Below are 11,262 nucleotides of genomic sequence, written 5' to 3'. Positions count from 1 at the left end.
AGTTAAGACTACTTCACTGTAAGCTAAGATGGGAATCTAAATTTCGATTATAAAGACAAAACTAGCTCAAAAAGCATAAACTAAAAAAATCCCAAGTTTTTGACAGATCAGTTTCAGGCGAAATGCAGCAAATTTAAAGGAAGAACACTTATATCACAAGAGAGAGAGAGACACGAAAATTCAGATTTGTTATGCTTTGGAAATGGGATTATGAAGTGTAGCTTGTAAAGAATCTAGAAGAGCCAAAAATTCACAAGAAACATGCATCATTGGAAAATAGAGCAACAAAGATGATTGAGAGATGTAAGCTAGTGTTTCAACTTTCAACCTCATCAGATTTAGCAATATACAATAGAATGTTATTTTCCAACATAAATACATACTCCCTCCGTCCCAAAATGTAAGCAAAAATGGGTTAACATAAGTTGATGAATGTGGCATAAATTTTGAACCAAATACATTAACTTTTGTTGACCAATTTTTGCTTACATTTTGGGACGGAGGGAGTATTGTCTTACCACCCTTAACAAATCAGAAGGCATTGAACAGTTAAAGTTCGAGAATTATATTAGCATCAAAACTTAGATGTAAATTAATGAATTTCCCAATTGCACATTTCACATTAAGCAGTGCTGTCAATCGCAGATTTGCAGAAAATGACAGTTTGCTCAATTTTTGCTGACAACACTGCATTTCGAAGTTAAAAAAAAAAAACATCGAACTATGGTTATAACTTACAGAATTTGCAACATGCTCATGCCAAAAATTCACCAGGACAAACCTCATGAAAAAACCTCTCTCTTTTGATTTGGAAAAGAGAGCAACAGAGATGTAAGCTAGTGTTTCAATCTCATCAGATTTTGATTGAGCAAGAGCAATAAACAATAAAAATGTTACTTTTCAACATTAATTAATACATAATCTCTTGCAATCCTTTACAAATCAAAAGGCATTGCAAAGTAAGAGTTCAAAAATAATGTTAGCATCAAAACTTGAATGTAAACTCATGAATTTACTAATTACATGTCTCACATTACAGCAGCGTGGTCAATCCTAGATTGCAAAAAATAGCGGGTTGTTTAAATTTTTCTATGCCACCCTGCTATAGCCGCTACACTATAGTGGTATAGCCATTATTTGACAACACTGCATTATAGAGTAAAAAACCATCGCCAGGACATACCTCATAAAACAACCTATATCTTTATTTCTGACTTTAAACCTTGACATATCAAATAGATCTCTCTCGACGAAGGTCTTGTGGCTTTAGGTCTCAGCCACACTGACTTTGTAAACAATGGTTTACAAATCTGGTTGATTTCTGCAGCAAAGATAGTAAAATAAAATTAATTAAATAACATATACACAACCAAATCAAGCTTGTTTTTATTCAACAAAAAATGAACCACCTTTGGCATCTTCACTCTCCAAAAGCTTGACTACAAGATGGCCACCAACTCGCAACAATCCCCCATCATCTGCACCAGATGGATCACATCGCTCCTTCACCTCGTCCAGATTATCACCATCAGAATTGCAAACAGAAGCAACCTTGCCAACAGCCAAGTCTAGCGCTCGCATCCCTAGCTCAAATGACAAAGCTGCATCTTTAGTCGTGATTCCAGAAACCAACGGACACATGTCTGAAAGTATTACAGAAAACCCTTTTTGCTGCATAAAGACAAATCAAAGATGCAATGTAAGGATTCAAACATTCTTAATGAAAGGGGGAGAGGAATCTCTTGAAGAGAAAATGAGAAAGAAAGATTACATTTGCATTACTCTTTACATGCATATGTTCTACTTGTATGTAGCATTTACTCTTCTAAAACTGCAATTCACTCTAGACTAGATGATAAAGTAATCTTTGAAGCATAAATCAATTATTGATGTCAAACATACATTATTTAAAAAGAGATTAAGGAAAATACTGTCAACGTAAATTTGTTTTGCACTAAATCCAATCATAATTCGCCAAGACAATAAACATGTAAAATCTTTTATTTAAAAATGTATGATATGATGTGGCAAATTACAGATTTGTGATTGGATGTTAATGTAAAAAATTTACACTTACAGTGCATATCCCTTAATCCCATAAAAAGAAAATATTGAAATATCAATCTTTGACCTATTCATCAACAGCTAAGAACTTAGGATGACTTCTTTTCCTGTCTCTAAAGTGAATTGCTCACATTAGGTTGCTCAAATTCTAAAATTTAGCTTCTCTAAAGTAAATAACAAAGTGAAAAAATTATGGGCCAATGTGCATGTTGGTCAAGTTCTAGATATTGAACAGCCTCATATTGAACACAATTATAATATCAGTCATTAATTCATCAATAGTTGATACATAAAACATCTAAGTTGATTTTTGAAATTGTATGACTGGAGGGGGTAATAACGTGGCTTGGTGGCACAGGGCCAACCCAATAATTTTTCCTTAATAGTCTATAAGTGGAACCTAAAGCAAGGTTGAATATATAAGGCCTTTTATTGTTAGAACATGAGGCTGTTTTGCTTGTAAAATCTAATGAAAAATAATATTTTGTTATTCGGCCTAAAGTGAGGGCTTTAGTGGCCTTGCCCTTGAGACAGACCTGTAGTGGTATTGGTTGTGCGGATTTAGGGATTGAGACGTATAAGATGTGGGGTTCGAGCCATATCCACTAATGCATGTTTGGTTCCACTTTTGAAGGAGTTATAATTGATTCTAGATGTGTAGAATTGTTTTTGACATGTTTGGTTTCTCTAGAGTAGAATTGATTATGCCTCTAGAATTGATTCTACTTGATGCTAGAAATTGTAGCTTTTGATTCTACAATTGTTTTTCACACAAATTTTTTGTTCAACTTACTTTTTATGAATGTTTCCAAACATAAATCACTTTAGCTTCAACTCAATTATAGTCAAAATCAATTCACTCAAAATCAATTTTTCTCACCGTAGAACTAAACACACACTAACAATTAACTTTGGTTGTTTCAAACAAAAAAAGAATCGCACGCCCGGATCAACCTAGTCCTCCATATAATCAAAATTCTAAAATAATCCCCAAATTGCAAAGTATTCGTCAAGTTCGTTCATGTGTTATCAAAATGCATCTCTAACATCTTCGTATTTCAAATCCATACAGATATTATGAACTTAATTTCATTACGGTCATTACAAATATTAAGGTCGAAGTGAATTTCTAGCCAGTATTGTTCGCCAACATGATACCAGCACACGTAATTACATTTAACTTGTTCCGTTTTCACAAATTATTAGCTGCGTTAATGTGTCAGTATCGTGTCTGGTGTCTGTGTCCAAGAAACAAAGTCACAAACTAATGGCTAACAGAATGATCTAACTAACTAACTGACTAACCTTAGGAGAAAGGTCTCTAAGCTGCTGTTTAGGAAGAGTCATAACATCCGCCGCAACGGTTTTCACCCTTGAATCACAATGACTGGTCGGAACCTTAACTTTCTTATGATCAATGCCGAGAACGGAACCACCGTTATGGAATGGACCCAAGCTTTGACAAGCAACCTGAAGCCATGAACCGGGAGCACAACCCAAGTCGAGAACGGATGAACCGGGTTTGATTAATTTGTGCTGTTTTTGGATTTGAACTAATTTGAAGGCTGAACGAGCTACGTAGCCGAGTCGTTGAGCTTCTTTGTAGAAGAAATCTGGTGCTCCGCTCTTAGCCATCTCTCCATTCACTGTTTCCGCCCTTCCTCCGCCGTGGCTCGCCTCAGGTTTAACGTTTTAAGAATTGGAAATATGTTCAAATTAGTCATTTTTACAGATTAAAAAACACATATGTTATTTTTTGTCTATTTATCATAATAAATTTTTATTTTTTATAATATTAATATTAATAACATCTAAAGTCTTTTTGATGAGATAATAAGGTCTCTTTTGAATTAACAATTCTTAACTTTAAATTCAATTTTGAAAATGAAAAAGTGTTAAATCTTTTAAACATGTTGAATACTTTCATCTCCTCTTTCCTCCACATCATCTCTCAACCAAATTCAACTCTCCATTGCAACACCACCATGTGTTGAAATTGGCTTTCAACACCACCATTGTATGTGGTCTTAAAGAGTGTTTTGTTGTCTATTATGATTGTGATAGTTTGAGATATTAATCTTTGTAGCTATATGTAAACCGCAAAGGACGCTTGATTCATACTAAAAAAATTATTAAGAATGTTTTTAAAAGAATTAGAGTATGCTTATTAAAAAATCATTTTTCATTAGGGTTTATTTCTAATATTTAAGGTTGATTTGAAATTATATTTATAAAAATAAAAATGTCTAATTAAACCTTACAAGTTACATTGGCCTAAAGATATTAGGGAACTCTTCACCATACCATTCATTCTCATATTTACAAATTAAGGGTTTTCTTTTTTAAGTTAAGAGATTTTGATTAGATATTTTAGTGAAGAGATTTCGATTTTACAATTTCTGAATTTAAAGATCTTCATATTTTTGAATTTGGAGAAAAGAATGGAAAAATAAAATGGTCCCTAAATTAAATTATTTAAAGATGAAATAATCGCTTAAAATTTGTAACTCCTAGGCAAAATACTCCTTGAAATTTGTAACTCATTGGCAAAGTTTGCTCCATGATATGTCATCAACATGAACAAGCCACTACCATTTAATGTGACACCTCAACATCCTTAGTAGAGCTATTTGACATAAGCAACATTTTGATTGACATACGTTGTTAAAAAAAAAAAAAAAAAATTAAAGACCAAAAATCTATGTTAATGAAAAACTAACCAATGCGAAAGGTGTACCAAGGATAAATAATACAATTGCAAAGCATGAAGCATACGACCAAAGTTAAAGCTAAAACTAAGACAAAAACAAACTATAACCACCTAATTCAAAACAATCTCACAAAGAATAAAAAGTAGCATTCAAGTTAAGGATCTCAAACACATAATAGGATGTGTCCGCCAATAATGAAGTTCAAACTTGAACCTGTTAACATAGATTTAATAGTTTCTACAATGTTGCCCAAGACACACTCATTATGTTATTTTGAGCTTAAACCACATACAACAACACTTTGTGATGCGCCTTCAAAACACAATTCGCCAAAAGACTTGGCATGTTCCAATACATTATGTGGCATTGCACTGTCAACACTCAACACTAAGTTCCAAACATAACCAAAAAAAATCACACTCTACATATAAATGTTGAGAATATCAAATAATCCACAACACCTACCACATTGTAACTCTAGAGATCCACAACTACTAACACATCTATACAGATTTCTCCACTGCTTACAAGATTATCCATTGTCGGAATATCACATTAACCTCTGCATAAAGAGATACCTCCAATTGAACAATTTTGTTTCATGCAATTATTTGGAGGAATTTGGAGTTTTACAATTTCGGGACCGAATTTGATAGTTTATTCAAATTTCAATCTATAAAAGAGTGTATATGTAAAATACTAATAAAACAATGGAGCAAATGAAAAGAAAATATCCAACTGAAGAAAAACGATATTATTTTCCTTTTTCTTCATTATGCTGTCATGATCTTTTGACAATTCTACATACATGCATGAAATTTGTTAATTACAAAAATAAAAGAACACAAACTCCAGTTACATTTCAACAATCTAGTTCCTTATTTAATTACAAGTTGCCAACCTGTTTAAATTCAAGGCCAGCAAAGAATTTGGTAAGGAAGGACATAACATGAATATGAAACAAATGTACAGGTTTGTTTACCATAGTTACAAGTCAACAACGTTAATTCATGTCTTTCTACATAATCACAAGTGGTTGGACAACATTGGTTTGATGCTTGACATGCTGCTTGGATTGGTGGATAGACCAGTAAGCATGTGCAGCCAAAACCCTATCCAATAGCTCCTGAGGAACTGGCTGTCCTCTCCTTTGTTGAGGAGAGATTTTTGCAGTGTGCACTAAAGTTTTCCATTTATCCTGCACACAGACCAAAAGTTCAAGTCATTAGCAATTAAACAATGTTACCATTACAACATGTAGCTAATGGCCGGTGTGCAGGGTGTGTGAGTGTTGTAAACCCCGAGGTACCAAGTCTGATCTTTATGATAAGAAAAATTACAACATAGCTAATGATGTGATAACCAAAAACAACTGCATAATTCTATTTATTCAACAAGATATTTGATACAAAATGCAACAAACTTTGTAAAAATGCAATGCAACTAAGATCAAAATAAGGAAAATGGTATGGACATAATTTGTATGATCAAAAGAAACAGAAGTCTTTTCACACTAACTCGGCTGCATAGGTCAAACGAAGTTAAATGTGTGCTTCGATTCAAAATCTACTGTGACAAAAATTGATTTGAATTGAATTAAATTTGGTTGAAAGTAAATTAAATATAATGTGGTTTATGTTTAGATACATTGACGTGAAAGAACAATAAATTTAAGGCTAGAATTTTATTTTTTTTCATAGAAACTATAAATCTTAGTTTTAAGTTAGATTTGGCGATAAAAGCATTTCTGCTTGAGAAGACCTAAACATGTCAACTAATGATCAGAATCATTTGTTTCTAAATTCATTTTTACCTGTCACAAAAGTGAATCCAACCTTAAACTAAAATGTTCCGTCAAAACTTCTAAAGGCGATATTGTACCATGTTTCCATTATAGGTGTTACCTCATCTTTCTCTTTAAATTTACAATGTAAAGTAAATAACTGTTTTGGTCAAACGAATTAAGATATGATAGAAGGGAGTACCTTCAAGTCTACATAAGTCCTATGGTCTGCATTCTCAAAACATCGCAACTTTACATCACGCCACCTGCATAATTTAAAAAAATGTCAGCAACCCAATTTTGCTGCCTAAAAAGACAGTGAAGCTGATAACCATCAAACCTTCCAGTTCCAACTTCCTCAACTGCATGAACAAGTGCTTCAACTTCAGACACAGAAAATGGTCTCCTGGTTCGACGCTGTACAAGCTCGGATGGTCCAGTGTTCTGATTCACGGGAACAACAGTTAACGCCTCAGTGCTATGAGCTGGAACAGAAACCAGCGCTCCGGAATCTTGTGTTAGTTTATCAGATATAATGTCAAGTTTATCAGATATAGTGTCAGCAAGGGAAGAAGCTGATTCATGGTTCATGCCAACAAGGTCACCGCCAGTATTTGTATGCAGGGAGGAATCCTGTTTGGCAACAGAAATCCCTGAATCTATGGAGGGAGTTCCTAGAGACCTAAAAAAATCCAATTGCAAAAATTAGATAAAGATATAAGAATTATTCAATTGAATGGAGCTGAACCGTAATCAAATTTCTTCAGGATGACCACTGACCAAAAGCACAAGCCACTTAATTTATTGCCATTAAAGGCCTGTTCAGGTTGCCTTATTTGAGTCGTGAGACTGTTTATGACATGTCTATAATTTGTGATTTTGTTCTTGGCTTATTTTCATCAGCTCTCCATGATAGCTTATAAAAACAACTTATAGCTTATATTAAAACAGTTGGAATTTGTTTTATCTTTAGTTATAGAAAAAGATTATACATACAGACTTATAAGATAAACACTTATGTTATATGCACATAAATAAGTTGTTTATCCAAACAGGGTCTAAGCTATGATGAACAAGAGAAACTGTTCAACTTTTGCTCACCTGGTAGGCTGAGATGCTACACAGTGAGAAGGATCACCAGCACAGACAACTGGAGAAGCTTGAGAAGAGCTAGGCTCCAACACGAAACCAAGTTTATCTATATTTTCTTTACAAGATATACCAGTCTGACGAAGAGTTCTGTTGTCGTCTCCAACTTTTTTTCCCTTAACAAGAACACCAACATGCACCCCACCTCCTATTATAGTCATCACCGCCTCCATGACTGTCCTCTATAAAAAAGTTAAACAATAAAAATAAAGTGACGAAAATAATGCACCGCATTGCAACCGCTCCAAACTATTGATGAAACTAAATGAAAACAGTAATAAACATAACACTTAATATAGTAAAATAAAATTAAAACCATTTATTCATCATACCTTTAATGAAGCAACAGTTGCGGTTTCGGGAACCTCAACGTAAAGTTCTGGAATCCTGAATGACTCGATGCGAAACTTTACTGTACGCAAGGACAAATCATCAATGCCAGTAGGATGCAAAGAACATATGCTAACCAAAACTAATGAACTCCGCGCAATAAATTACCATTAGAATCCTTAGAAACACGAACTTTTGCAGATGAGCTACGGTTATTTCCTCCAATTAATTTCTTAGGTGAATTGGATACACTCTCATTGCTGAATCCTCCACCATGAGTTAGCATCGAACCCCTGTCTGATAATTTCTTCCTCTTCAAAAGAGTGTGACACTGAGATCTTTCGAAATTGTAATAAGTCTTCCTCTTATGACTCGAGGGTCGCATTCCATTATCTACAAATTACACATTCTTTTCAGTAAAAAAAAAAGGAAAAAAACTTGGGTACAATGTTCTAGACACTGATAGTAAAATTGTCGCCAACTAAAAGGGAGCAAAGAAAAACTGTCTTGGTGAGAGGAACGGTAAGAACAGGACTTGCGGTACTGCATCCAAGTTTAGTCCAAAAAAAGAACAGCCTAACTCATAGACATACATGTGAAAGATAACAAAGCATGACATTGCAGACAAGTTGCTAAACACCTTACCATAACGAGAAAGTTCAAAATCTTTCAACTTTGGAGCAACCTTCCAGTGTTTGGAATTGGAAGTCCACCGCTTCCTAATTATTTTGCGTGCAATGTATCGTGAAGGTCTAAAAGCCTTCGGTTTGGTGCAAACTTTGTTGCACCTAATAAAGTTTTCGTCATCATCAATAAAACCTAACTTACTATCATTCCTCCCATTCCTTGAAAAGGAAGCATTGGGAAACAATTCCCCACAAAATGGGGATTTAATGTTACCGCTCAAGTTGGCTAAAGAAGGAGAATGAACAGCAGATAATCGCTTGAAGCCTGAACTGTCAGCCTCATGATGGTTTGGAACTTCTACTAATCTATTAGTATTAGAATGATTTCCAAACCTATTCTCCAATTTGAAAATTTCAGACTGCACATTATTGTTAGCAGAAATACATTCTAGTATACAATCAGTCCCAGCACTCTGGAGATGTTTCTCACTGCTCTTTTCTTCACAACTTCCATTTCGAAATCGCTCTTCTGTTAACGTTTTAACATCAGATGCATTGCTAGAAGCGGAACTTTCACTCTCCTTCAGCAACTCGCCGGCTAAAGATGCAAGTAGTTCAAAAGCACAAGAGTGGCCATCCTCGACTGGTTTCTTGAAAGCAACCGTCCTCTGAAGAATTTCAAACTCAAGTAAAACACCATCCAAACAAAAACAGGTAAAAATCAATTGCAAGAATTGTGGCGGTTACTTACTCTTACAGATCTTGGACATCTAGGTACCTTAGGGACCTGATAGTCCCTGAATCCATTACCAAGTCTCTTCTTCAACACCATAGCATGAACATTTATCACTCATCAACTCATCAAAAGCACGAATGTATCAGATCCTATCTATCTCTGTCATAAAAATTGAACATTCATATATCAAGTCGATTTTCACAAATTGGAAGAGCAATCATCCACATAATTTTTTTCGATAATACGAGTAATACAAGTAAAAATAACATCAAAACTTAAATGTAACCAACATCTAATCAAATAGAGAAATCGGCAAATTGATCAAAAAGAAGCACTATCCTAACACAGGTTGAGATGAATTACAAGGAAACAAATCAGATTCCATCCAAAATCAGTACATAATGAGCCAATATTAAACTAATTAATTAAAATAAATTATACACAAATCAACTAAAAGATGAACCATATGATAAAAAAAGTCAACACAAGCAAAAGTACAAAGAATTATAAGGCTGCATAAAGTAGATGCACATATTAATTAATTTGCAAGACAAAAAGTAGATGCACATTAATTAATTTGCAAGCCAAAATATCAAACACTAAACATCTCAATTATGATCTTAAAGTTAGTAAAGTACACACTAAACCCTTGAATTTCAAGGAAAATTAACAACATGAAGGAAAAACCTCAAAATTCAACACCCCACAATATAAAAATCAAAACTTTACAATAAAAAAATCTGTTTCACCACAAACATGGCTTAATTTCCACGATCGGATCTCAAATTCCAAATCTATCCATCATGGCTACCCAATTACATAAAAAATAAAAAATAAAAAAACTAAGAATTGAGAATTCTTAAAATAACATGAAACTAACCTATCTCTCTTTGTTTGGTTGAATTTACGATCAAGTAACAGAATTTACAAGAAAAAACATTTGGGTTGGAGAATGCAAATCAAAACATAGAAAGTAACGAAAAAATGCAAAAGAAATCTATGGATGCAAATCCCAAAAATCCTCTTTTTCTCTCTGTTTCAAGTTATGAATATTATATAATAATAATAATTTGTGTTTTTGTTGTGAGAATGATTGATAGATAGATAAACATAAAAGAATAGTAGAAAAGAGAAAAACAAAACCCTTACCTTACCCTACCAAAGAAAAGATGAATAAACCACGCAAACGCAACAGTTACAACCTCTGAAAGCTTAAACCCTTTTTTAATGTTCTTTTCTTTTTCTTTTTAATTTCTTTGTTACTTTTTGACCGAACAACTTGAACGACCTGTGCTAGATTTGTTATATTTCCACAATCGTATGTACACGTGGAGTTTTCTTACTCTTTTAATGACGTCATATTAAATGCCACGTCGGAAATATAGTATAAACCAAAATTGATTCAAGTTGAGGTATATCCATCCATCCTTAGTTGTTATTCTAATTCTTTTAAGTTTCTGTGGTCTAACTATTTCCGTGGTTGATTAACTTTTTTCTTTGCGATAATATAGTCAATATGAATTCTTAAATTATTTATTATTGTTAAAAATCATCCTGACATTGGGTTGAATATTTTATTATCAATTCAATTAAGTTAATATTCAAATCATTTTTTATATATATTTTGTAACTTTTAGTTTAATTTATATACACTGTCAATATAAAAAAGTTTTAAACGTATATATCAAAATGAAGTGTTATCACGTCAATCAATGAGGTTCGAAAGATCATGATGTGTTTTGGTGGAAATCGTGAACCAATACATAAACTCAACTCAGAGATTAGGAAAAAGGTAGTTTCCATGATATAATTTTTCATTTGTTACGAGACTCAGTTTCTAGGTTAAATTAGTTGCTTAAAGAT

At 33.5% G+C, this 11,262-nt stretch overlaps 2 protein-coding genes across 3 annotated transcripts; both read right to left on the bottom strand.

Annotated features, from left to right (window-relative positions):
* Window positions 1–878: 878 nt before the first annotated feature.
* On the bottom strand, window positions 879–3,785 carry LOC11442144 (ribosomal RNA large subunit methyltransferase E). The gene is made up of 3 exons (XM_003616369.3): window positions 3,370–3,785; window positions 1,410–1,671; window positions 879–1,321 (listed from the first exon to the last, which is right to left on the bottom strand). The coding sequence occupies exons 1-3, from the start codon at window positions 3,697–3,699 to the stop codon at window positions 1,197–1,199; spliced, it is 717 nt and encodes a 238-aa protein (XP_003616417.1). The 5' UTR covers window positions 3,700–3,785; the 3' UTR covers window positions 879–1,196.
* A 1,795-nt stretch (window positions 3,786–5,580) lies between these two features.
* On the bottom strand, window positions 5,581–10,681 carry LOC11436475 (telomere repeat-binding protein 4). Of its 2 annotated transcripts, none has more exons than XM_003616368.4 (9): window positions 10,549–10,681; window positions 9,415–9,558; window positions 8,683–9,331; window positions 8,206–8,430; window positions 8,040–8,119; window positions 7,660–7,889; window positions 6,899–7,240; window positions 6,761–6,824; window positions 5,581–5,973 (listed from the first exon to the last, which is right to left on the bottom strand). In XM_003616368.4, exons 2-9 carry the CDS (start codon window positions 9,493–9,495, stop codon window positions 5,794–5,796), a joined length of 1,851 nt encoding a protein of 616 aa, XP_003616416.1. In that variant the 5' UTR covers window positions 9,496–9,558; window positions 10,549–10,681; the 3' UTR covers window positions 5,581–5,793. The 2 variants fall into 2 exon arrangements, with proteins under 2 accessions (XP_003616416.1, XP_024639088.1); XM_024783320.2 differs by lacking the exon at window positions 10,549–10,681 and adding an exon at window positions 10,280–10,473.
* Window positions 10,682–11,262: the final 581 nt, after the last annotated feature.

The sequence above is a fragment of the Medicago truncatula genome, chromosome 5 (assembly GCF_003473485.1).
Source record: "Medicago truncatula cultivar Jemalong A17 chromosome 5, MtrunA17r5.0-ANR, whole genome shotgun sequence".
Lineage (NCBI taxonomy): Eukaryota > Viridiplantae > Streptophyta > Magnoliopsida > Fabales > Fabaceae > Medicago > Medicago truncatula.
Note: the sequence above shows the minus strand (reverse complement) of the source record. Positions and strands in the feature narration are given on the sequence as shown.